The sequence below is a fragment of the Elgaria multicarinata genome, chromosome 11, assembly GCF_023053635.1.
Source record: "Elgaria multicarinata webbii isolate HBS135686 ecotype San Diego chromosome 11, rElgMul1.1.pri, whole genome shotgun sequence".
In the NCBI taxonomy this organism is placed as follows: Eukaryota; Metazoa; Chordata; class Lepidosauria; order Squamata; family Anguidae; genus Elgaria; species Elgaria multicarinata.
In genome coordinates this window covers 14554974-14582582 of record NC_086181.1, presented here as the reverse complement: position 1 = coordinate 14582582, position 27609 = coordinate 14554974, and the positions used below count along the sequence as shown (strand labels likewise).

The 27609-nt window shown below is 45.2% G+C and overlaps 1 protein-coding gene across 1 annotated transcript; it reads right to left on the bottom strand.

Moving 5' to 3' along the window:
- Positions 1–202: 202 nt before the first annotated feature.
- Positions 203–27609, bottom strand: DLX4 (distal-less homeobox 4). Its single transcript, XM_063137379.1, has 3 exons — positions 27194–27609; positions 10448–10641; positions 203–941 (listed from the first exon to the last, which is right to left on the bottom strand). The coding sequence occupies exons 1-3, from the start codon at positions 27591–27593 to the stop codon at positions 690–692; spliced, it is 846 nt and encodes a 281-aa protein (XP_062993449.1). The 5' UTR covers positions 27594–27609; the 3' UTR covers positions 203–689.

Here is a 27609-nt window from a genome sequence, read left to right as displayed (position 1 = left end):
TAATACCTGTCTGTGTGGCTCTGTGCAGCTGAGGACCTTGCTACACTAACTAGAGTTGCCATAAGAAAAGACGGCCATTCTCATGTGCTTTTAGCAGCTGTATGACAGGAAGAAATGCAATCGATGAAGCTTCCCTGTCACCGTCTGAACCTCCATGTTCAGGGGGGGACGGGGGACCCATAACCAGTTTAACTGCTGTTTGCCATCAAAACTGTTTAAGGCACAGAAACTTTGCCCGGGGAGGCGGTGGAGGGGTGGGGACTGAACCAAAGAAAAAACATGGCAACTCTGATCTTGCTAACACAACTAGATCCAATACAAGGCCATGACACTCACGAGCCTATCTTTGGAACAAAAACACCCTGCTGAAGAGACGCTGCTTCAAATGGTATTTTGACTTGCAGTCCAGTTTCGGTGGGTGGGGAGTTCTTTCCCTATCTCCGCCCCATGCGTTCCGCCACAGTTGTTCGATTTGGTCCTTGAACAGGTTGCGGAAGTCCACCTGTGCATCTGCAGTCGTCTCCTGCCAGAGAGCTTCTCGTCAAGGAAGGGAAGTGCTGGCGGTGCCTTCGAAGAAGCCACCCGCTCCATCCGTTTCCCTGCTCCAAGGGCATTTCCCTGTTCCTGGTCAGAGCTTTGGAGGAAGAGGCACACTAGAGGGGGTCAATGCAGCACACCTTCTACCTTCGTCACATCACTGGAGGCCTACCCATTGTGTCTTGGTGTTGCGGTTGATGGTACCAAGGTCCAAAGCTGTTTATGTAACTGCTGTGGGGGAGGGGCGCTCCTTTGCATGCCATGGGGATGTCCCAGAGTGGGGGTATATTGGGGGAACAAGGGGACAAAGATGAAGAACTGTGGAGGTGATCATCTTGGATGCTGGAGCCCTGCTTCATAATCTTTTTGAACTTGGAACGTTTGTTCTGGAACCAGATCTTGACCTGTGATAAAAGAGAGGGAAAACGTATAAGCAGAGAGTGCACAGAACGGGAATAAACTTGGGCAGAGGCAGGGAAATCAAGCAAATGTTTCTAACTTTAATTTTCTTGCAAAAATTATATTTTCCTAATTCTCAAGATCCCCACCACCACACACACACACACCTTTAAAATGTCTAGAAAAAGAAGGCGGTTTTATTTGCAACTTGACACTCTGCCTTTATTGCTTTACAATCTCCAACATTATAGTTGCAAAAGAGACATTATTTCAAAGCACACTGAATTTGAAAGAGTCAAAATTTAGATTCCGAACTTTTGCCAGATTTTGAATAGTCGGGGTCAGGACTAGGGCTGTACACCATTTCAGATCTGAACCCCGAATCCGAAACGAATAGGAGTGTTTCAGACCATTCCAAAACGGATCCAAAATGGTTCAGCTGAGGTCCGAAATGATCTGAAGTGGTTTGGATCGATCTGAAACGTTTCGGAAGTATTCGGAACTTCAGACGCCATTTTAGCTCAAACCGCATTTTGTTTTGCACGTCGATGGCAAAAATGGCGTCCGAATAGCATTTCGGAGGTCTGAATTTTTCTTCGGATTCGGATCTGAAACGAAATGGGGGGGTGTCCCAAAACGACCTGAAACGAAACGGGCTTGTTTCGGAAGGTCCGAAACAGGCTCCGAAACGAAAGGGGTGTGTGTGTCCGTGCACAGCCCTAGTCAGGACTAATATAAGCCCCATTCACTTCAGTGGGTTTACGTTGGATTTTGCCCCGTAGTTTTTAGTTGCAATCTGTATTAAAATACCTGTGCCAGTTGTGGATCATGCTGTACTGAAACCTGAGCTCTGCCTTGCATTTAGGCGTAGGGTGGCCATGTGTCCTACTTTCCAGTCCTCTAATGGAAGGTGCTCCCTGTTTAAAGAGCTGGGAAATGAATGAACCACTTAGGATAAAGAACTCGCAGAAGGGAGAGCAGGAAAGGCTTCCAGATTGTCCATCAACAACAGATCGCCCAGTCACAGCCTTCCCTACTTCAGTGAGATTTATATTTAAATTATAGTTATTTCTAAATGTCCATCTATACACATACATATCAGGTGCACGCTTTGTCCTCCTTTTTCTTTTCTTTTTCTGGTGATCCGTAAGTGACCGCCCTGTATCTTTTCTCCCCTTGGGGAGATTTTGAGCAGGAACAGAAAAACGTTAAGCAGCTCCTTTCCCCTGGGCTTTTGCTGTCAATTGCAATCTTTGAGGCCGCTTCTCAGCTTTAAACAGAAATCACTGCCAGGAGCGATTTGATCTTTAGCCCCCATTCTGCTGCCAGGAGCTGTTCGCTCTGCAGCCACCTTTCTGCAACGTACCTGCCTAGGTCTGGTATTAAGGCTGATCCAGCGCCCAGACCAAATGCACATGGAATCAACATGGCCAAGTGGCACAGCAAGAATATGAGCATCGCTAAAGCAGCCTGGACCCCTAGAAGGACGCCACAGTTTTTTGTTTTTGTGTTTTTGCAAGTTGGATCCTCGTGGATTGCTTGGTCCGGCCGCTGAAGCTTCAAATGGCTGAGCCATGGTGAGTCAGTCTGTGATCAGCCCAGGCCTGGGTTGTCCTGCTTTCTGGCTAGAGGTCAGTTTGGATAGCCTCCTGGTACACTACAATGCTACAGTTCTCTGCTGCTTAATGCCTTAATGACCTCATCTGTAAAATGGGTATAATAATGCCCCATCTCCCAGGGCTATGGCAAGGATAAAGGATGCTAAGGATTCTGTAACCTCGCTCCAGGTGGTTTGGCAAACTTCACCAGCAACCTGCCCTCACTTGTCTTTTTAATGCATGCATGCTGCTGCTGCCTGACCCCAGCTTACTCTTTCAAGAAGCTCTCCTTCTGCTGCCCCCACCCCCACTCCACCCCCTCTATCTCCTTTTTTCAAATGCTGATTGCACAATGGCATTTGTGGAAAGCTCAGAGAGGGCAAAGTGTAAACATTGGTCTGCAGGCAATTTCAAGGAGGTGGAAAACTACCGGAGGGAGAAGCAGTAGAAAAACCCACGACTTACCGCCCCAACCCAGAGTCTGCTCTTATCATCTCCACCAGATTATATTGCAATGTTCGGGTGAGGTGGGGGAAAGGGTGCCATCCCAAACACTGGATAATAGTTTAAAAAGCAGAAGGAAAGCAAACAATGAGAAACCTAGACCCAAGATAATAAGCCTGCAGCTTTTGAAGAAAAGAGAAGAAAAGAAAAGAAAAGAGAGATTTCCCAGACTGGAGACTGACTGATCATTCTAACAAGGGGTTTCTTGTGAGCAAGTGAAAAGGTTTTCAGGATGAGAACTTTGATGCCGTTCATGCCTTCCCTTGTCGGCTCCCTATTCTCTTTCTCCATCTCTTTTCTCCCTCCTCCATTTTGCCTATATTCTTCTACTCTTTCCCCTGTGTTTCTTCCCTTTTACACATCTATTCATTGCATTCCCCCCCCCCTCTCTCTTTCTTTGTGGAATAGGAAGCACCAGGACCCAGGTCTACATGGAAGGCCTGTCTCCTACATCAAAACCATCAAAGGCTGGGAAGAATTGGCCAGACTTACAGAAAGCAAGTGAACTCTGCATGCGTTCAGAGAGTCTTCTTTATTAGCTCTTCAAAAAACAAAACAAAAAATTTCAGGAGTAAAGCTTGGTTGGTCACTACTTTGCCTTAGACAAGCTACTCCCTCTTAGCCTCTGTTCCCCCCCCACACCTGCAATAAAAGTAGGGTGACCTGGATGCCTGCCTATTCAGTCTGCTCTCCAGGTACTCACTATTGATGGACAACATGGTCGCCCCCAAGGGGGCGTGTCCAGTACCAAGGGGGCGTGCCCACCCAAACATAGCCTTGGTCACATGTCTGATTTTACAGCACACATTTAAGACAAATCTGTTCTACATAACATCTTAATGTTAAAATCACTGAAATAAAAAACAAGTGAGAGATTCAATGTATCTGAAATTAACTTCACTCACTCCTACGTTTGTAGCTTTTGCTGTACTTTGAAGCTTTTGCTCTACTCTGTGTGTTACATTCTCCCCTTCCCTCAAATATCTTTTCTGACTGTATCTTCACTCATTGCAAGCTGCTGTTGTTGTTAATAGGGTTTGCTACTGGCCCCAGATCTGTTTCAAATTTGGTATGGCTAAAGCTCTACATAAAAGTTATCATGGTGCCAACTTTCAGCTCTTTATCTTTAAAAATGACAGTTTTAAAAATAATAATTTTAAAACCTCGTTTTTAAAAAAATCCTAAAAAATCAATGGATGAACGGATCTGTTTCAAATTTGGTGTGGCTAAAGCTCTACCTAAATCCTATCACGGTACAAAGTTTCATCTCTTTAACTTTAAAAATGACGATTTTAAAAATAATAATTTTAAAACCTCAATTTTTAAAAAATTCCTAAAAAATCAATGGATGAGCAGATCTGTTTCAAATTTGGTATGACTAAAGCCCTTCCTAAGAGCTACCATTGTGCCAAGTTTCATGTCTTTATCTTAAAAAATGACGGAGTTATAAGCATTTTTGTTAATTCCCATTAGAGCTGCTCTTTGGGGGGAAAAATTCGGATTTCCCCTCCCCCTCCTGGATTTGCCATCAAAAACCCGGGCAAATCCGGTCATATGGTCACCCTAACCAGAACTGAACAGGCCAGACCTTCATATAAAGGACGGGCCTCCATTAAAAGAGAACATATGACCACCTTGTTTGAAATTAATCCACAGCTCACTGGTGGAGCACCTGTTTTACTTGCAGAAGGCCCCAGGTTTAATCCTCCAACTTCTTCAAAGAAAAGCATCTCAAGTGATGCAAAAGCCTGGATTGCTACTGCCAGCCAGAGTAGACTACACTGGTTCGAGGAAGCTTCCCATGTTCCATCCGCCATCAGTTTCTATGGCTTGTTTTTACTAAGGATGTCGGAAAAATCCACAACGGAATCAAATGAGTTCAGGTTTCAACTTGTGGATTCCACACTGGACTTACTTTTCTTGAGTCACAGGGATTCTGGGAACTTGCAGACCCGGTGTTTTTTGTTTTTGTTTTACATTCTGCAATTTTACACAAATTTAGTTGCTGAAAAAACCATAAAATAATAATTAAAAAAACAACACTGGCTGAAAAAAGTGCATTTCCCCCATAGGCTAAAGCATGAAAATGTGGCATGGGGGGGGGATTTGTGCCTTTGGGGGGCATTTGCACATTTGTGCAAGTATGAGTTTGCACAAATTCAGAAAATTGGGGGGGGGGGAATCTGGTTCCACCAATGATGGGGTGAAAGGCACTTGACAATCTGTCAAAGGCAGATGGAACGGATTTTATAAAGTTCACACATCCCTACTTTTTACAGCCTTTCTAGTAGAGAAAATGACTGGGAAATGCAACAGAACTGGAGCTCTGTTGTTCAGGTTTCCAGCCATTTTATTCCCCTCCCCTTCACTTACAGTCCCCTCCCCCTTCAATAGTCTATTCGTGCCACCATTAAGCATATTCAGTCACTGGGTTGTTGAGAGCTTCCAAAGGTATTTTGTACTTCCACAAAGTTTGGGTTCCCCACATCTGCTAGATCAGCAAGGGCACTCGCAGCCTGAACACTGGACATCAGAGGAAACTATGGTGTTATCCAAAACACTCTTGGGCTGGGACAGAGACGTTCTCCTCCAGAAAGGGTGGCTCAAAAGACGGATCACTGCCTATGGTGCGAACACTCATCTCACTTCCATCCCTGGAAATCAGGTTTCACAAGTCTTTGTATTGTTTCAGAAACCTGCAAAACCTGTTTGTCCTGAAGGAAGGTTGGGACAAAAGGAATAAGTGTGGGTACCATGAGAAAAGAAGCCTCCCTGAAACCACCTCCAGCTCTCTTTAAAACACATACACACACACAAACCTATTGTTCATCAGGGACTTCCCTTGGGCAAACGAGACCAGGCATAATAGTAATAAAAAAGCACAATCAGTCTTTGTATTTTCAAGCATTGCATTGTATTCATGCTAAGCAACTTTCTCTCTCTCTCTCTCTCTCTCTCTCTCACACACACACACACACACACACACACTGGAGGGAGCTAAATTTGCCTGTAACATTTGCATCAATCCTATAGTGGCCAGAATGTTCTTTTGGATAACACATGCTGCACACTCCCACCCAAAGACTCCTTCAAGGGCATACAATTAACATCTTTGATTCTGATGAAGATTCCCAGAAAAGCAGAAGCCCATGCTTACACTGATGCTCCTGGAAATATTAATTTATTTAATAAATTTATATCCACGGTGAAAGCAAACAAACAAACAAAAACTTTCCATCTAGACTTGCAAACATTGAAAATTGAGAACAATTTCTTAATGTTAAAAGTTTTTTTTAAAAGGCTTAAAAACAGCAGCAGCTAACAGCCAGCATGCCTTGCACATTGATGAAAACACGGAACAAAGCAAAGACGCTGTCAACGCATCCTTAAAAGGGAGATGGAGGGGAGGCCATATGTGCTCCCTTCGGGAGAGAACTCCAGAAATCTGGGGCCACCACTGGAAAGGCTGGATGCCTGGCTTCTCTGGTACTTGCCAATCTGATAGACCCTGATGGTGAATCAGACTTAACTATGTTTAGAGCGCAAGCTCAGTGTGGATGACCTATGAGGTAAAACACTAAGCAAGCTTTTGCACAATCGGTACAGCAGATTCATGCACAGAACACTGTTTCCCCAAAGGCACGGCATGGGCCTTCACTGAGGCAAGACAGAGACCTGTAATGCACTGCATTCGTCCTGCATTCCACTGTGGAACCAACAGCTGGTTGCAAAATACCCACCCCAAAATACCCACTCCTGCTCATACACCAAGAATTCCATTGGCGAAATGTCTCTCAGGACCCTCATCTACCGAGCAGCCGAATGGAGAAAGTGTTGGACTTGGAATATTCCATACGGCCTGTTGCATTCCAGCCCACAGCTCACTAGAAAACGATAAAGTAAGACCCCTCTTCTGGTTTGCGTCTTAACTGACTTAATTTGCCGCACTGTCCAGAAAAAGAACTGTGTTTTGTAACACTTCTCAGCCTTATAACCTGCAAATCCCTCTCGCCAAAACCGTCAGCGTGCAGATTTGACAGGTTTTTACTTGACTTCCTTCTTCTCTGTCTAAAAAATAAATAAATCTTTTTTATGCCTCTGGCTGTCGGCTCACCCTTGACATCTGTCTGTCTCAAGCTATCTCTTTAAGCTGTTCAACCAGCTATGAAGGAGGCTGCTGAGTGGGTGGAGCAACCTTTCCACAGCATCGATTCCCCTAAAATTCCCATTTCTTTGCAAGCTGTGGGCAAAATTAGGGCCGGGTGAGAAAGTCGTTTTTAGGCGAGTTTGCCGAATTTGCACCCATTGAAAAGCGAACGGGAACAAAGTTGAGCATCAAGACTGGCATTTACCCAAATTTAGCACTACAGTTCTCCACTTTTTTTTTATTTTAAAAAATGCATGTTAGGGGAGAGTATGCACAAAAATCCATATACAACAGAAAGGTGTGCACAAAACTGCACACAATCGTGAAAATAACACTGTTATTATAAGGAAACACATTATTATAAGGCAATAACTTGCAAAGAAATGCATACTTTAGCAAAACGTACAGAGAATACTGCATACATTTGGAAAAAGTACACACAAACATGGATGTGTTAGGAGAAGCGCACATGGAAATGCAGACGTATATTCGGGCAGACTTTTAAAAATAAAATCCATACACTGATATGGAATTGGGCCAAACCAAGCTCAAGGTTGGAGAGAGAGAGAAACTGGACTGATCTCCGCACTCCTAACAATCAGTCAACATTCTGTCACCACTGAGCATGCTCAGTCTTGAATGAACTGTTGTTGGGTGTCCTCCCTACACCTAGGGGTTTCCGGCCAAGGACATGTCTAGACCTCCCGGCTTTCCAGGAGGGAGGGGGAGGATCTCACGATATGGTGATCACGGGATCCTCCCCCTGTCTACATGTGGTGCGCGACATCCCGGGAGGATGGAGGACCTCGTGGCCGCCATTTTGTATTTGTTTTTTTATCGCAAATGAGCATAGGAGTGCTCCTATACAAATTTACTTTAAAAAAAACCTGTTCCCCCCACCCCACCCCCTATGGGCACGGAGCTCCTGAGGAGCTCCTTGCAAGGAGCCGGGACAAACCGGGATGGACGGCCACACGTCCCGCGGTCTCGGGATCATCCTGAGGCCGCAGGAAAAAATGTTATTAAAGGATAGGGCGATATCCCAGGGAAAGGGAGGGATCATCCCTCCCTACTCCCAGGATCCCCTGTGCATCATGTGGACGCACAGGGATGATCCCTGGGATATCGCCCCGTCTAGACATGCCCCAAGTCTGCTGATACCTCCCCACTTCTGCATGGATGGGGCCACCCCCGCTACACAAGCAACGCCACTCACAGCGTGGGCATCCGAAGCAGAGGGAATGATAAATGCGAAACTGCAGTAGCGTTTCAATCTGATTTAAATGAGTCACTTCATTTAGAGTGCCCTCCAGACTGAGCGCTACCAATGAGAAGCCATTGTGCACCTAGTCTGAATTTTTTCTCCTTAATGGATTTTCTATAGTAAGAAAAAAGACAGAAGTGGGGTTAGGAAAACACGGGAGTTGAAGACGATGCTAAGTTCCATGAATGGGGCAAAGAGATTACACAAGCAAAGCCTCATTGGAAAGCACCCATTTTTAATTGTTGTTACTTATCTTGTTGTGAACAGCCTGGAGTGCTTCAGCTATTGAGCAGTATAGGGATGTAATAAACAGACAAATACATTTGTTTCTGCTACTGTGACAATGTAATAGCTAAAGAGACCGAAGAATAAGAGCCCATGTGATATAGTGGTTTGACTGAGGGCTCATCTACACCAAACAGGATATTCCATTATGAAAGCGGTATAAAAGTGGTATATAAAAGGCAGGAGCTACACTACTGCTTTAGAGCGGTACTGAAGTGCGCTGACACATCTACACCAAGCAGGATATAACACTACGAAAGTGGTATGAAAGCAGTATATGGCATGTGTCAATGGGCCCCAACAGTTGTCCGTGCACTTCAGTACCACTATAAAGCAGCAGTGTGGCTCCTGCCTTTTATATACCTCTTTCATAGTGGAATATCCTGCTTGGTGTAGATGAGCCCTGAGTGTCAGACTAGGACAGAAGAGACCAAGGCCGTTTCTACACCTGCCTTTCCCCCCGGGATTATCCTTGTGCATCCAAATGGCACACAGGGGATTCCGGGAGCAGGCAGGAATGATCCCTCCATTTTCCTGGGATAATCCTTAGGTGTAGAAATGGCTCCAGGTTCAAATCCCTACTCAGCTACAAAACTCATTGGTTCATCTTAGGCAAGCCTAACTTACCTCAGAGGGTTGTTGCTAGACTAAAATGGAGGAGGAAGGGGGGGGGAGAGAAAGAATTCTGTTGTGCTGCTTTAATATCCTCAGAAGAAAGGTGAGGTATAAATGTAGTAAACAAATAAATAGCCACCAAGTCCCCAGTTCAAATCTCTCCACAGCAGGAACTCAGCAGGGGGTCTTAGGCAAGCCAGGATTTACCAGCACTCCCCTCCATTTGCAATCATCATCATCATCATCTACCTTACAGGACTGTAGATATGTGTACTGGAAGGACTCTGAATATTCTAATGCACAATATAAAATGACAAGCACCATCTTCATTGTTGAGACAGCTGGTGCGAACAAACAGCTAAAATGCTGGATTTGTTTAGATGTGGGAATGTACTAATTCAAATCCCCACTCGGGCTGAACTACACAGGATGACATTCATCAATTATAGTCTTCTCACATCTCATGTTTTATCATTTAATCTGGAGCAGCAGCCCAAACTGAAATAGAAAGCCGGTGGCATGGGGATTTTTAACTCTTTCCTCTTCACCAGTTTTCTACCTTACTGCTGCATTTGGCCCAATTGGTGGTGGTAAGCTAAAAGCAGCTTGCAAGGCCAATTTGGAAACCGGCATACAGGGAAGAGGTAAGATTCCCCCAGTGCTAACCTTCCACTGGAGACTGGACCCTGGGCCAGTGGGAGGCAAGATGGATACACACGATTAATCAGTGGAGGCTGGTGGCTCCAAGTTTGGTGGGGCTGTGAATCAACTCCAGGTTTCAGTCAGAACCAGCCAGAACTCTAAAGGCCTCATCCAAGATGCTGAACCTGTTTTGGGGATAGGTTCAGCACCTTAGAGTTTTGGCTGGTTCTGACTGAACCCCAGAGTGGATTCACAGCCCTACCAAAATTGGAGTCACCAGCCTCCACTGCAATTAACATCTCTGGGTGGCCTTGAGCAAGGGTTGTTGTGAGAATGAAAGGGGAGAATCCTCACCTGTGCTCCCAGGCGATTGGGGTGGATGCGGGTGGGAAGGAGGATGCATTCCAAATGGGGCAAATAAAGCGAATTGCATGCCAGTCGCTCACTCCATCTCACCTGGGTTTGGGTCAAGCCCAACTGTGCTGCTAACTCTGCCCGCTCGGGTAATGCCAGGTACTGTGTTTGCTGGAACCGTTGGTTGAGAGCCTGAAGCTGGAGGCTGGAGTAGATGGTGCGCGGTTTACGGATCTTCTTCCCTTTCCCATTGATGCGGATTTCCCCGTTCTCAATGATGGTCGACTTCTCGAGCTCTTGCAAAGCAAACAGAAATTTCAAAAAGAAAAGTAAGCTCACCTATGTCATTGGACCCAGTTTCAGAATGGCTATTAACATGTCATCAGGCAAAGTTCATGACTTTAAGTAAACTTTGGGCCAATACATGTAACCACTTTGGGGGGGGGGCTTTTAAATCATCATCATCATCATCATCTGTGTTTACTACTCCTCTTTTGTCTCCTATTGATTAAAATGGGATGAAGCAGTCACCTGAACCAGTGCCCCAAGGAAGTAACTACAAGACGGTTGCGCTGCAATTACAGCCTACCTTGATGCATGATTTGCAACCTACTGTGGTTACACAATGAAAGCAGAGAAATGTTTTGCATGCGCTCCAAAGGAGCTTGGTCCCCAACACATCTGCAGGTTCAAAAACCAGCACTGTTCCATTCAACCAGTAATTAATTCCTAAATGGAAAAGTGGCAGAGGAATCATGCCTTCCAACCAGGAGGCTGAACTGCATAATCTCAGATGTGATGGCGGGTGGGCGTGCTGTGATGTCAGAAAAGTTCTCTGTGTATGCTTAGGGACAGTCTGTTCCTTATCCGCAGGTCTGAGGGCTCAATCCCAAACTCAGAGCAAACCCCAACCATAAGCATACACACAGAGAAAAGCAGCCAGACATAAAGAAGACTAGATTAAAACTCTAAGCAGAAATGGCTGGCTTCATCCAAGAATCCTCAGAATTCATATAACTGCCATCTTCACACAGTTGTGTATGATGTGTGGAGAAAGAAGTGGGGTGTGCGTGTAGCAACCCTGGGTGAGTTCACTACAACAGCCTCTCCAAATTAGTGTCCTCCAAGTGAGACGGGCGACTTATTCCCGATCCGTTTGACTAGCTTGTCTCCCTTACCTGAACAGGTGTGTCTGTGACTCACCTGATCAAGAGAGAAAACAGCGGCTTTAAGGTCAGTCAGCAACAGATTAATAAATCCAGCTGTGTGTTCTGAGCTTCACGTATTCATGCCTAGCTTGTGATCCCTGAAACCCCTCCCAAGCCAGACAGCACAAAACTGGTACCAAAGAATATACAATGATTGCTCCAACGATCTAAAGGAATAACATACTTTTATCGTAATAAGGTAAATCGCAAACATCCCTAATACACGGAGGTTATAATCACTAAAAGTATAATAGAAAGAATAGCAAGCATATTCCTAAATAGAGTAAAATCTAAGTTCCTCTCAACCTAACGTTTAATATCAAAATTTCAGATTGACCTAAAAGGAAGGCATAGTTGGTTGACAAGAGACAACATAAGCATGTCTGGGGGCTTCTTATTCTTCCAGGATCTCTTTGCTGAACCAGGTCAAAATCCTACCTTTTGTAACATTCTGCCTGACAGTATCTCCAGTTCCTTATCTTAACTTACAGACATGTAGGGGACAGGAGTTTCAGACTTAGTCATAGCTCTGACATCTAGCCCTTATAGGGTTTCTTCCCAATGCAGCCTTGCTTATGGTTCAGTAGCACCCTTATGAAGGTCCATCTCCTAAGACATGGCGTCCAAGGATGAAGTGACCCATCTCCTTGCCCCATTTCCAAAAATCTATTTTTTCACTCAATGCTAGTTCATCATATATAGAGAGCTACCAAATGCAATACATTCTTGTCAACCCTGCTCATTGCAATGCATATTCCATCACACAAGTGTCGTGGACTTCAACTCCCATCAGCCCCAATCGGCATGGCCAAATGGTAAGGAATTATGGGAGTTGTATCCAAAACATCTGGACAGCACCAGATCAGGGAAGGCTGCTCTACACCTCCACAGAACTACAATTCCCACAATTCATTTCGGGATACTTGACCATTAATCCAGTTTAACTCTGCAAAGCAGATGGAAGCATATATCCACTTTCAAGGTGGTCCTTTGAAGTGGAGTATGCTGGGAATTGTAGGACTTTTTTCTGTCTAAGCATGCATAGGATTGTGCCCCAATGTGCCAGGAGCATTTAAACATTGGGCTCGGGTCTAAGCCAAGGTACAAGTCTAACCTGAATGAATGTCTAATGCAGGCGTTGGGAAGGAGAGAAAGGTACAGGTACCTCTACTAGTATTCCACAACAAAATGGTTGGAGAAGGGCTCAAAAGTCTACCCAAATATCTGTGATCAGAGCAAACAAATGTGGCATATGAGCTTTCAAAAATCCCGAGTCAGCTGAAATTCCATAGCTAAGCCAAAACGGACGTCATTTTTTCAGGGAAACTTTGAGAAGTTGGAAAAATGCACACACACATTAGTTGATGTTTTGTGTGTGGGAGGGGTATGCACACATGCAAGAATGGATGAAACAGTTCATCCATTCAGACTGAGAGTAGGACCGTAGCTAGACCTAAGGTTTATTCCAGGATTGTCCTGGGGTCAAACCTGTTCATCTAAGCGCCACACAGTGCATCCAGCGCTCAGGCAAGGGCGAACCCGGGATGATCCTGGGATAAACCTTAGGTCTAGCTACAGCCTAGGAAGCATTGCCATGACTCTGAATTGGCTTTGGGATCTCATTAGGTGGCCAAATCTGTTTGGTTATATGACAACATTGGCACTGTGACATCATAATGTTGGTTAACTGGGATCACAAACAACACTAAAAGAGATGGGCAATAAGGGGAATTGGAGGACATTTGTCTCTCTGCCACACACAAACTTTAACACTCAAAATGTTTCCTTGTGAAGTACTTCTTCACATAGCTCATAGTTAAACTATGGAATTCACTACCACAAGATGTAGTGATGGCCACCAATCTGGATGGCTTTAAAAGGCGATTAGATAAATTCCTGGAGGAGAAGGCTATCAATGGCTACTAGTCCTGATGGCTATACGCTACCCCTTCTTGTGGGTCCCTAGTCAACAGCTGGTTGGCCAATGTGTGAACAGAATGCTGGACTAGATTGTCCCTTGGACTGATCCCACAGGGCTCTTCGTACATCCTTATGTTAGCATCCGGTACAGCAACATTCTTGTCACAAAAAGTTAAGTGCATCACTGCCCCAAAAATACAAATAGCCAACTTTGATTGAAAATGCAACCATTTAAGCCTCACATATCTCAGCATCAAGGGTCTAAATGTTCAGATCCAATTTCTCCCATAGAGGGGTTTGGTGGAGAAGAGGTGGACAGGATGTGAGCTCTGTCAAGATCAAAAGGATTGTAATGAGGGCTTGATCTTCTTCTTTTTTCATTTTGTACTTCAGGATTGTAAAGCCTATACTTTTCTAATGGGTTAAATAAGGGAATCTAGCCTGAATACTCAGTTCTTTCCAACCCTACGTATTCTAAGAAAATTCCAAACTTATTGCATTATGCTAAAGATTCCTCATTATATTCTGTGTTTTTAAGAACCTGCTCCTTCCCCAAGGAGAAAGTCATCGAGGAGAAGAAAGCAAGCCCGCAAAATGCAAACAATTTCAGAAAAGAGTTGGTGTCCAATCAGAGGCCTTGTTTTCCCTCATCTTGGCTTGAAACTGTGTCAGGGGGAAGAAAGGAGAAAGAGAAGAAGTCCCTCTGCAGCGCTGGTTTTAATTCTCACCGGAGTGAATTTTAATTAAGAAGCTCAACTGACGTGCAAAATCAAAAGACAAGCTGTTAGGCTTAACGAAGAACACTCCCTAGACGCTTCAATAAACCACATCCATAAGCTACCGTAGAAGCCACAATAGAAAAGATAACACTTAACAGGGGGGAAAGTTTTGACAAGTTTTTTTAAAAAAATATATTGGTGGAGGTGATGAAGCGGGGAGAGAATTCACAAGACACTGCTCCCTTAAAAATCATGAGATTTTGAACCGCAAATTGACCCCTGCTTGTTAAGAAGTTGGCTCTTTGCTTTTTAAAGTTTGAATGCAAGTTAAAGCGTTTGACAGGAAGATCGTCTCTTCTATAAAAATGGGAAGATTTGTTAGGAAATATTAGCTCCAATCCAGCGTTCTGTGGAGAAGGAAGATGTGTGCGTGCTTGTGCGCCCAAGGAGAAATGTTGCCTATTTCACAAGCTTGCAGTCCATGGGGAAAGCTGGGGGATAACTTATGAGTGAACTGGGCTGGGAGGGTGCCCATGTATTTGTAATGTCCCACATACTGTGGTACACAGCATCTCCTGTAATACAGCACGAGATCTCAGGGCATGTCACTAAAATTGCACCCCTGGGAAATGCTGCCCTCCTCCCCCAATGGACCACTTCTGCAATCAGGCAGTGCTGCTTATGAGATTACGCACACACACACACAAACCCATTTGGGGCACAACCTTTTCAACCCAAACACATCAGCCCTTGCCATGATCTGGAAGAGCACAGCCTCCTTCAGAAATCCAGATCTGCACAGAAATAAAATTGAGGGATCAAGGTATTCAAAGAAGAAGAAAGTTAAATTACACGTATAACTCCCCTGCTAAATTTTGATTTTAAAATAATATTACCATCTACACACAAACACACACACACACAGCCATCTTTCTCTCTTTTAAAAATTGTATTCAGTCTCATCAGCCAGGATATATACATATATTTTCTCAGCAGCCCTTACTTTTAAAAAAAATGTCAACGTAAAAGTATTGGAAGTGTCACTTCTCATCACAGTGCTCCCAATCTTTCAAAACATCTATCTGCAGCAGAACACCATATATTTTTACTCAAAAGCAAATCCAAGTGACTACTGGAAGTAACTAACTATCTTATTTAGAATACAGTTCTATCTAACTAACTAGCTACCCAATCAATGGCACAATCCTATGCATGTATAGGCAGAAAAAAGTCCTACAAATTCCAGCATTCCCAGCCAGCATTTAGGACATTTTTTTAACTTTTCTGTCTAAACATACATAGGATTACACTTCAACTATATGCATAGGATTAAACCCTAACATGCATATGGTTGTGCCTGCAACCCTATGCAAACTTGCACGCAAGTACATTCTATTGAAAACAGTTTACTTACTTCTAAATAAATATGCAAATGATCAGGCTGACAACTGCTGATCAGGCTATGAGATTTGGCATCTGCCGTGGTTAAAAACCAACAAGGGAGGACGATCCTTATTGTAAAATGATGTAATTAATACGGTTAGTTTCTTATATTCTGCAAAAAAGCAAATGCAAAAAAAAAAAATCTGTCTCCTTCAGAGATCCATGTTATGCTAGACATAGCTCTGAGTTATCCAAGTTATCCTAGATATAGCTCAGCTTAATCCAGTTAGTTCTTATAAACTGCAAAAAAGAAAAATGTTTTGTGTCTTCTTAGTAAGTCCATGTTGTGCTAGATATAGCTCATCTTAATCCATTTTGTGTCATGGATGATACACAGGTAGGGAGACCACAGAAAATCTACCAGGTAAAGAATTAACAAAAAACAAAAAACAAAGCCAGACCACACCAGAAGTTCCTGGCTGCAACCTCACCTCCGCCGCAAATGCACTTGGCAGCCTCAGAGTGTGATTCTCTGTGTCTTTACTCAGAAATGTCTCATTGTACCAGGTGTGACTTCTACTCAAATAAATATGCATAGGATTGCAACCTTACTGCAAGCAACTATTCTCTGCCCCTCTCCCCTCATGCCCTTCCTGGCAGAACTGGTATCAAGGTTTCTCAAAAATATTGCCAACACTATTTATTTATTTTAAATAATAATAACAATAATTGTAGATTGCATTTCTATACCACGGAATAGCCAAAGATCTCCAGGCAGCTCACAAATACTATTCGTATGTATCGTGCTATGTATTATTATTAGCATAGCTATCGTTCGGATTTTTATATGCCAGGCAAAACACAGGTGATAATCATGCTAATAATACATCAATACTTAGCAATAAGTATTATTACTAAGTGTCATTGTATCATTAGTGCAAACATCTTGCAGTGGATGGGATGCTCCCAGTGTACACCTGCCAGCTAACAGAATCCCTACATTAGAATATATAAACAGAGCTCATCCTATTTCCTAATATTGGCATAAAGGAATAACAAGAGGTGGGTGATTTTAATCCTTGGGAGTGTTTATCTTGATGAAGTGTTTATTTGTTGTTTCAACCATCACGGTCAACGTTTATCTTGATGAGCTCAACTTGGTTATGCCCCAGCCTTCCCCGATCTGGGTCCCTCCAGATGTGTTGGGAGTATGGCTTCCATCACCACCACCACCCCGCCAGCATGCCAGGTTGGCTGGGGATGATGGGAACCGAGCAACACATCCAGAGGGCACCAGGTTGAGAGAGGCACTTGGAGTGGATTATTTTGTGTTTTAAGGTGCCAGAGCCACCCCTAAACCCTTGAGACAGGGCAAGATAACTACAGAGGATGAAGAAAGGCAAAAGGTGCATCTTCTAGCCATCTCTGCATCTTAAAAGCTTCACCTGTTGAATTAGCTGGCCTCATTGCAAGGCACAGGAACGCTGCCAGGAGAAGGGGGTGGGAAACACGAATTTGGCAGCTGTAAGCAAGATTCTGTCCTCACTTTCCCCTTTCTCTGCCCCACCGGGAATGCGGACCTAGCAGGATTCAGAGGGGATGGGGGAAGGCCCAGGCATTGTGCTGCAAGGAGGGTGGAACGCAGCTTTCCTGGGAAGTTCAGTCAGACTGTATGCAATGCAATCGAATTGCGGTTTTGGTGGCTTTTGCCATAATCCAAGGTGGCGTGGAATTCACTCAATTGACAGCCTGATTAAGCCAGAGGATTTGGATTCACACCACTGAGCAGAAACACACACACACCCCAATCCCGGGTGCCTTTCCCTGCAGTGGGAGCAGGCAGGCAAGAAACTTAGGGCTCATCTACACCAAGCAGGATATTCCACTATGAAATTGGTATATAAAAGGCAGGAGCCACACCAAGCAGCATATAGCAGTATGAAAGTGGTATATAGTATGTTTCAATGAGCCCCAACAGGTGTCAGTGCACTTCAATACCGCTATAAAGCAGTAGTGTGAGGCCTGCCTTTTATATACCGCTTTCATAGTGGAATATCCTGCTTGGTGTAGATGAGCCCCCAGAGTTTGGTCCTGGAAAAAGACGGTTTTAGGAGACCTCCTATTCCGCTTTTAACGGAAGACGCATTGCTATATGCAGTTACCTGCGAGTAAGCCCCCTTGAACTCAACCGTGCTTACTTCTGAGTAGGCATGTCTAGTTGTGCAAAATCCTAGACCCATTTGGCCTAGGGTTGAAGCCCAAAGGGCTGATTTCCGAATAAATATGCACATACATATAGGATTGCGCTGCGCGGCTGCAATCCTCCCCTAGGCGCAGTGCAGTTACCTGGGAGCGAGGCCCGTTTACTCCAGAGTAAACAAGCATGAAATCGAGCCGTAAACCCGGAACCCGATGCAGTCTTACTCGAGAGTAAGACGCTCTTTTGAACCTTCTGCATTCAACCAGGAGAGGATCGGAACGCTGCCTTTTGCACGGGAGTAAAAGCCGGAGACCAGAGCGAGGCTTACTTCTGAGTAAAGGCGCACGGGGATTGCTCAGCACGTCTGAAACCCTCTGCGCGCGTTTAGTTGGGGATATGAACACACAGCGGCACTTGCTTTCCAGTAAGCAAACAAGAGGATCGGGCTGCAACTCTTGGGTTCTCAAGAGATTAGAAAGCAAATAAGCTCCATTTACTTCCAGCTACGCGGATGAAGAAAGCGATTGGTTCAAGTCCAATAATAAGTGCGTTGAGTTAAGTGTGTTTAATGGGCCCGCCCTCGCGTCTGGCTTTGTCGCCCCCCCATCCCCCCCCCCCTCGCGAAGAAAATTCGTAACAAAAATGTTAGGGCCGGCCAAGCGTTCATTCGGCGAGTGCAGTCAAAATCTATACATCCCCCAAAGGCGTTTCTCTTTGTTCCAGTACACGTACGCACCAGTTCAAGTTATCAAATAACGAAGCGATCAATCCACTACTCTGTTAAATCGAAACAGTCGGATTCAAACTCATTTTTAAAAAAGGGAGAAAGAAATCAAAACCAGTGGGGGTTGGGAGTGAGACTGAAAATATCACTACAGGTGAACTCAAGGCACTGCTAAAAAATCTGATGTATGTCGGATATATCAATAATAATAATAATAATAATAATAATAATAATAATAATATAATGTAAACCGCCCAGAGAGCTTCGGCTATGGGGCGGTATATAAATGCAATAAATAAAATAAATAAATAATATGCGTAATGATTTCCGGCCTTTCCTATTTCCTCACGAGGTTTGCTTGGAACTATTAGGCTGTAATCCAATGCGCACTTATTTAGGAGTAAACCCCCATTGAAGTCGACCCGATTTACTTCTGAATAGACATAAGGAGGGTCGCCCTGCTATTAAAATCTGCTCTGTTTTTAAGGGCTTTCGTGAAACGGCTCCAAAGGAAATTACAAGGCAACCCTATCCAAATCCACTCAGACGTAAATCCCATTGACTTCAAAGGCGAGGTTCTTCTCAATTGAGTTTGCATACTGTGCGAATTGCAATCGTGTGCATACTTGGGATAAGACCCGTTGAACTCGGTGGGATTTACGGCTCGATTTCATGCTTGTTTACTCCGGAGTCAACTGTATAGGAGGTTCGTGGGGTTGATCGCTTTGAAACCGAGGGAAGTTCTCCTGCGCAAGCCCCGCTGAAGCGCAAAGCCCCCTCCGCCTTACGGCTCGATTTCATGCTTGTTTACTCCGGAGTCAACTGTATAGGAGGTTCGTGGTGTTGATCACTTTAAAACCGAGGGACGTTCTCCTGCGCAAGCCCCGCTGAAGCGCAAAGCCCCCACCCCCTCCATGTGCTGTTAACTTTCGAAATAGCCCAGAGACAGGGGCGGCGGATTGTTCGAGGCCACGAGGGAAGATATTAATAAGGACTTGCCTACATGCAGTCCGCAGCGTACGAGATGTCAGCGAGTTAAAAAGATTAAAGTACTCCGCCCTGAAGGAATAATTTAATTTCAGAAAACAAGACGCCTGAGCCATGTCTACGCTATTAAAAAGAAAGAGCGGGAAAAGCTGGTTTAATAATAATAAAAAGAAGAAGAAGAAAGCACACCACACCTCAATCCCGTCAGCTAAGAAAAAAGAGAAGCCTTCCTTACGATTTCTGCAGCAGTTCGTTCGAACACATACAGGCTTGGACCCAGACTCAAGCGTGTTGCACTTCGTTCACATTAAAATCAATGGGACTTAATTTAGATCAGGACTAACTTGTCACATAGATTTCAATGGGAGCGAAGTTCAACGCACCCAGCCTGGATTCAGCCCTATTTATTAATTTAATATTGTTATTGTTATTATTTTGCCTTATGCTGAAGAATCTGCAGTAGGTGTGATAAGCTATTTACTCGTAAACTGAACCAGATTAGAGGAGACAAGGAGAGAAGAAACGAAGGCGTGGGGAAACCTGCATACCTCCCTTTTTTCCATTTAAAACAAATTCCGCTTATACGGAATTTACTTTAAAATGAACAGAAACGTCTCTGATCTCGGAATGTGAAACTGTGCTTGATGTATGGTTCAAAAACAGCAACATCGTACCACAGGTGACCTGGGGCTCATCTACACCAAGCAGGATATTCCACTGTGAAAGAGGTATATAAAAGGCAGGCGCCACACCAAGCAGCATATAGCGGTATGAAAGCGGTCTATGGTATGTGTCAATGGGCCCCAACAGTTGTCAGTGCTCTTCAATACTGCCATAAAGCAGTAGTGTGGCTCCTGCCTTTTATATACCGCTTTCATACTGCAATATCCTGCTTGGTGGAGATGAGCCCTTAGAGACACATTTTGTTGCATATATAGTTAATTTCAACGTCTGCGGGTAGTTCTCCTGCATTAGCCCCATGCTCTTGTGCAGGATAAATCCTTTCTGCTGAAAATAATAATAATAATAATAATTCATCTAAACATGAGACTGCCTGGGAGGGAAAATCCATAAAATACAGCGATGCTTATATCTGAGTAAACATACTCAAAAATTCACTGTCCATCACTTCTCTCAAAATATTAACTCCTGATTATTAGAAAAGTAGCATTACATAATGATTATACATACACTAATTTTATTCCTCCTTATAGACTTGGATTCTCCCAGTTGTTGAATTATAAACCCGTCTGAAACTGAAAGAGGCTTCCAAGTGAACTGCGTTTGGAGGCATCAAAAGAACTTGGCGATTCACTTGCTAATTTGAACAAAAAATCTGGAAATACAAGTGCCTTAAAAGAAACCCAAATCAACTCTAGTCGCTGAAACGATTACAAAATAAAAATAATAAAAAGCACAGCGTCTGTTCTAGTTCAATTTAATTCGATGATCTGGAGAATAGAGGGGGGTTTTTAATCGAGGTTTTAATTAACAAGGGTTTTAGAAGATTCAGAATTGAACTAAAGTTGAAACTGACCACAGATATTAACCAGACATTAACGCTTTCCTCTAAGTAAGCCCTAACCAGGCGAAGAAATTGCAAAAGAGCCGGGGAAGCAGAACAGAAATTAGGCAGTGAAATTAACCTGATATTTAACACCAGTAACTACAGTTCTTCACGGGAGCGAAACCAACACCGTAAAGACAACGGGTTCATTAAAATGAAGGGGAGGAAAACCCAACTTACTGGTTCGAAACTATAGACGAATGTTTTCGTTTTGTTTTTAAGTGGTCTTTTATTCTAATCTCTACCACTCCTTTAAATGATTCAAGCTCTATTTCTTACCGCTTCTTCCCAAGGGGAGGGGAGAAAAGGATTATGAAATGATTTATGAAAGACTATTTTTTTTAAATGCACGCGCACAGAGAATCCCGGCTGGCATTGTTCAATGTAAATAATTCTTAGTTTGGTCTACACGTTTGTGTACCTCAAACAATCCAAAATGCTTGATTTTGGGGGGGGGGCGCGGAGGAGGCAGATGCAAAGACCAGACCTCCTGCCTTTGCGTTTCTTTTACTTCAGCGAGGCCCTGCGGTTTGTGAAACTAGAACGACAACGGGGGTTTCCTGCGGCCTACTCGGGCACAGGTGAGAGAGATTTCAAACCACTTTACACCGATCCGGATCAACCAGTAGAAGCGCAACCTTTCCCCACCTTTTGTTTTGTTTTTGTTTTAATAAGCTCCTTTCAGTTGGAGTCGTTTTGCCTTTCCCGCCGCACAAATTGTCCTGCAGTGGCCATTCGACTTTAATGCTTGCTTTCACTTGAACGCCTCCCCAGGTCTAACCATACATAAAGGGCGATCGTGTGGACGCAGCGTTTCTATACGCAAGGCCAAATTAGGATTGTGGTATCAGTGGGAAATACGATATTATGGTAATTTTAATAAGGTGTCTTGTGCCAGAAATATGAAACCTACGTGTGCAAGGAATGCACTTCCAAAAGGGTCCATTCTTCCGCCCAAGTATCCTAGAGAGGTTTACTCGGATCCCGACTGAATGCGCGTTTCAGCGCGATCCTATGCTCTGTCCACCCAGCGGTCCCTCCAATTCCATGGGAGCCACTCCAGGCAAAGTGGGTACGAAGGCTGCAATCCTACACTCGCTTGCCTGGGAGTAAGTCCCGTTGGTCTTAAACGAGGCTTTCCTTCCGAGTACACACACATAGGATTGCACGGTAAGTTTTCTCACCCCCTAAAGCAGGGATGGAGAACGCGTGGTCCTCCAGATGACATTGGACTGCAACTCCCACCATCCCTCATCATTGGTTACGCCGGCTAGAGGTCATTGGAATCGCAATTCAGTAACATCTGGAGGGCCACAAGTTGCCCTACAAGTAGTAAGTTGGGGGGAAACGCCCTTACTGGTAAAGGGTTAAACTATTTCTCAGGCTGAGTTCAGTTCGACGTGCTCTAAGATCTATGATGTAAACCGCCTTCGCAACATGACTGAAAGGCGGTGGAAAAATACCGATGAAACAAGCTAACTGCTATGGATAGCGCGCCGTCGAGGGCCCCTCTCCGCCTTGCAGAATGTGCAGATTTCCTACCGTAGAGTGCGGTAGAATTCCAAAGCCGACATACTCCGGAAGAAAGCCCCTTTGAGTTAAATGGGACTGATCCGCAGGTGAGTGCGGATCAGGACTGCCCCCTTCATTGACTCGAGGCCTGATCCTGCGCCCGTTTGCTCAGAAGCCTCCTGGATTGAAAGGGGGGTTACTCGCTACGTAAACAGCCTGTTCTGCGCAGTTAGGCGGGCTAAACCGATTGCTTTCTATGGGGGCAGAGCGGGCGCCCTCCCTTGGGGATCGCGCCTCACTGAAGCCAAGCGGGGCTGACTCCTGAGGAGACCTGGCTGGGATCGAGCCGGCGAATGAGGAGGCAGCGCCTTGCTCGCCTCTGCCTTTGATTCCGCCCCAGAGACTTCGCGGGTTCTGGGCACGCTCGGGAGGCCGGCGCGCCCCCCAGCAGAAGATCGCGGCAAGAAACGGTGCGCGGCGGCGGCTTGCTCCGCTCGCCCAAGTGGCAGCTGTCGGAAGTCCTCCCGAGCCGCCGCCGCCGCAAGATTAACTGCGTTTTGGCAGCGGGCTGCCACTGCGGCACTGCGTAATTATCACCTTTCCGAATTAAAAGCAGCCCCGCCGCGTTCCAATGCTAATGAGCTGCTGGTGCGATCTCGACGCTCCGGTAATAAATAAACGTTTTTGCTTTCCAGCCAAGGGGAACAAGCCTTTTCGATGGCGTCCTCCCGGTGTGCTGAGCTCCGGCTTTGCCTCGAAGATCATTAAGACATCTTCTATCTCCCTCGCCGATCTTGACAGGTGCCAATTAAAATGAAAGGAGGCCAGGAATCCGGCGATAGAAACAGGCACCACAAGGAAACGATTGGTTATAATTTCAGGACTTCCTTGCTTTTTAAGAAGTGGTGCGCGGGGGTGGGGTGGGACAGGCTGGAAACAAGGGCCCGAAATCGGAAGGGATGCCGCCTTCATCCCAGAGGGGCAGCCTTTTGAGTCTTCAGTAGTGGTGGTGAAGCACTCTTTACATGTTCAGAGGCACCCTGCCGTTGCTTTAGCGTGGAAAACAAAGGCCACTCGCGTAAAATGGCAATATTTTACATGGGCATTCAGATTTAATTGAGACAGGGCGCAGAAAAATCCCTTCGGGATTGCACAAATTGTTACAAGGTTTCACACATACACACACCCCTCTGCCCCCATAATCAAGAAACCAGTTAAGCCAAACTAACTTGGATTCCCCCTAAGTTTAGCATTCTGGGAGTTTTGCTTTTTGGCAGATTTGCTACAGAAAGAAACCCCAAATATCATTTTAAAATGATACGGGTTAAGTCCAAATTGCCTTTTTAAATAGGGGATCAGTCGGTCCAGTGCCTAAGGCGTCTTAAACAAATCCACTCACTGGCCGATACAAAGATATTGTTACAGCAGTTTCGATAGGCAGAGTGCCCGGTCATTTTACTACTGCATTTTGAAACCATCTCATCCATTATAAAAAGGGTGAGCGCTGGTTTGGAATGTCAGAAATCCTGAACTATATGGTTGCAAGAGCAGGGGCCCTCTCCCCCTCCTAATCAATTTTCATATATACTTTTCCCACACACAAAAAACCCTTAAAAAAACCCTCTTAGCATTTCCATTTCAGATTTTGTAAAAAAATAAATCAAAACAAAAGAACGTTTTAAGTTACAATATTCACATGTTTTCCATTTACGAACCACTGAGTGACTTTTTAAAGTTTTTTTGTTTTTTTAAGATCAGTTCCTTCTTTTAAATCCAATAATAATTTTTCAAAACTCAGCAGGGCCGAAAAACAAACAACACAGACACACAAATCATCTGCTGCACTCAATGTCTCACGAGAGAGTTCCATTTTAAAAAAACAAAACACTTTTTGTTGGGATATCAATTCGAAGCCAAGTTGTTTGGGGACTGCATGCAAGAGGTCTCGAATTTGCAATGCAAAATGAGCAAGCGAAATATCTTTTGCATGCACTTTTAAAAATAAACGAAGTCAAGCAGTTTTCCATTAAAGGATTCCACAGAGGTTGCCCCGATGTTTCAGAAGACATCTGGATTTTGTCAAAATTATTTAAAAGGCTACCCTTTGGAAGGGTTCAGGCTTAAGTATTTGGCAACGAGAAGTTCCAAAATCATTGGGATAAATTCCTAAAGGACTCATTTTAATGATATCCCTTGATATCAGGAGGAAAAAGAGAAGGGAAATTTGCCCATCATGTGTGTCCAGAAGGAGCTGGGTGGTGGTGGAAGAGGGTCTCTCTCCAAACCAAAATGCAAAAATGGTTCAATCTACAGAAATGTTTCCTCAGTACTAGAGGTGGAAAATATTTCTCCCTGAAAGGGGCCCGAGGCTATGAAGCCAATGGGGAAAAGAAGGCTCTTAAAGGGGACCAGAGAGTGGAATGTAGGTATGGGAAGTACCACAGTGTCAAGGTTAGAGTTTTGGACTTCGGCCAGGAAGAACTGAATGCAAATTCCCACTCTTTCACTAAGCTCACTGGGTAACCCTGGGCCTGTCACTTATCGTTTAGCCTGACCAACCTCCTAGGGTCCTTCTGCGGAGGAAGAATCATGGAGCACCACACCCCAAGCTTTTTGGGAAATGGCTGGTATTCCATCAGTTACAAAATAGTTTTCTAGGATTAGTCCCATCTCAGAACTGGTGAAGCAGCTTGAGAGGGACTGGAAGGCACTCTGCATGTGGCCAGATGACAGGTCAAACTGAAAACAGCCAGGATTTGGCCCCACAGCATCCACTTAAGGCCTGCCATTAGACTTGCTGTGTCCACTTGTGGCAAGTAACTTATATAGCGCCATCCATGTGCATGGTAGTTTTACAGAGCAATACAAGCAAGGTAGCCGGCAGGGCTGTGCCCAGAGGCACATTCATTCTAAATGTCAACAGAAGGGGAGATAACAGAGGGGCGATTAAGAACAAGTGCAGTCACAAGAGCTCAGACTACATTTCAATAGAGGCTGAGGACAAGGGGGTCAGAAACCAAGCAGAAGCCTGCAACATTGCCCCTTTAAATCACTTTTATCAGCTTTTGTCTTGGCTGCTCTTACAAAACAACCCAAGCCTTCTCTGCGGCACTGGTACTTGTCTGACCATTTTACAGGCGGAGAGACTGAGGCCAAAAAGGTCAGCCCTGGCTGATCCCAACCACCAAGTGGTCAAGGCGTTACTTGAGCCCATGTCTCCAAGTGAGCTTGCCCAAACCTGAAGGAAACAGAGGGTCCATTTGCTGTCCATTTTCTCAGCCCAGCCCCTTTGCTAGAGACAGGAATACCTGTGCCCAAATACCACATCGTCAATTTAAAATGTATTTTGAGACATTGTAAGCTGTTTTGAGAACTTGCTAGTAACCTCCCTGCAGCCTGGTACCCTCCGAATATGTTGACCTACAACTCATATCATTCCCAGCCAGGTTTAGTTTATAAAGGTTGTCAGAAGAGGGGCCAAGGAGGTTTCCCCCAGGGGCTTCTACAGGAGCCCAGTTGTGTTCAAATAACTACCAATTTCACTGCCCCAGAGGCACCCCCAGAGAGACTTAACCACATCCATCTACCACCATCACCCAGGCAATGTTTTGATGTCTATCCAATGGGCTGCCCCCAAGGGCAAAAGTTCTAGCAGCCACACCTACGAGACTATTTCCAGCTGGGGGTGGGGCAGGGCTGGGGGTAAAGCAAGATCCTGGGTAGAAGTTTATTCCTGGGAAATGGGGGTGGGGGAGAAAGAACTCTGCACACAGTTAGAAGCTAGGGTATCTTGTACAAGGTGTAGTACACCACAGTCATTTACAAAATCCCTGCAGCCAGAGGGCTTAACCTTTGTATTATATTGTGCATCTGATAAGACTTCATTAAGTTTCCAGCTGCCTCTCAAAATTCTAGGAATTTCTAAAGCCCTTTCAGGATACACTGCGATGTAGAAGTCTTATTTCCCTGTGCACATATCACAAGCGATGCCTCATTTGTGCTGATTTGATGCAGGAAAGAGAGGATGACCCAGCAGCGAACCAGGACTGCAATCCTCTGCACACTTACCTGGGAGTAAGTGCCACTGAACTCAGTGTGGGACTTTCTTTTGAATAGACATACTTAGGATCACACTGCAGACTGACATTGCAGCCAGCACGAAATCGCAAACTATTATATGCAGGGCAAGATAGATTTTTTGTATTTTAACTGTGTGCATGTTCAACTGATAAATAGCAAAATTTGGAATTAAGGGTAAAATCGAACGCAAGTGCAACTTAAAGGAGACCCATAGAAATGAATGGGACTTAAGTCAGTCCCATTCATTTCTATGGTTTGATTCTAAGTAGGTCTTACATTGCATTTTACTTTTAGTAGTTCTTGAAAAACTCCAGGATTTAGAAACCATTTACCCTCATTCGCTATTACGCCCACCCCACCCCCCTTATTTGCCCCTTTCACAAAAAGATTAGGAGCGGATGACCGACAAGAGGAGGATCGTGTGAAGGCACTACTCCGGATCAAGCGCCTGGAGATGGCACGAGGTGGTCTTGCGGAGGGGGCGGGGGTGATTTAGCTGTCCCCCCTCCCATACCCCCAACCCACCACGCGCCGCAGCCCCGCCTTACCCGTCTCCTCCAGCCTCGTCCCGTGGCCCAGGCCGCTGGAGGTCTGCTGGTAAGGCGAGTAGGAGGCGCCGTGGTGGTGGTGGTGGTAGAAGGCGTGGGGGCTGCCTCCGGCCGCCCCGGGATAAGGGGGATAAGCTAAGGAGCGGCCGTAGGAGGCGGCCGAGGAGGGGAAGGCGCCGCCGCCGTCGAGCGGCTGCTGTGGCTGCGGGGGCGGCTGCAGCGGGTGCAAGGCTTGGAGGGCGTACGGGGGCGCCAGGCCGGCCGGGTGTTGGTGCTGCTGCTGCTGGGGCTGCTGCGGAGGCGAGGGCGGCGGGCCGAGGCCGAAGTCCAGGAAGGCCGCTTTGGACGGGTCCGGCGGGCCCCCCAGCAGGCTCTCGGCCAGAGAGTTCATCGTCATCATCCAAAGAGGGGCGGCA

Coding starts and splice junctions, on each gene's coding strand:
- DLX4 (XM_063137379.1), bottom strand. CDS start 27,593: ATGATGACGATGAACTCTCTGGCCGAGAGCCTGCTGGGGGGCCCGCCG. Junction 10,642..27,193: donor GACGAGGCTGGAGGAGACGG/GTAAGGCGGGGC, acceptor TTGCTTTGCAAG/AGCTCGAGAAGTCGACCATC. Junction 942..10,447: donor TGGGCTTGACCCAAACCCAG/GTGAGATGGAGT, acceptor CTTTTATCACAG/GTCAAGATCTGGTTCCAGAA.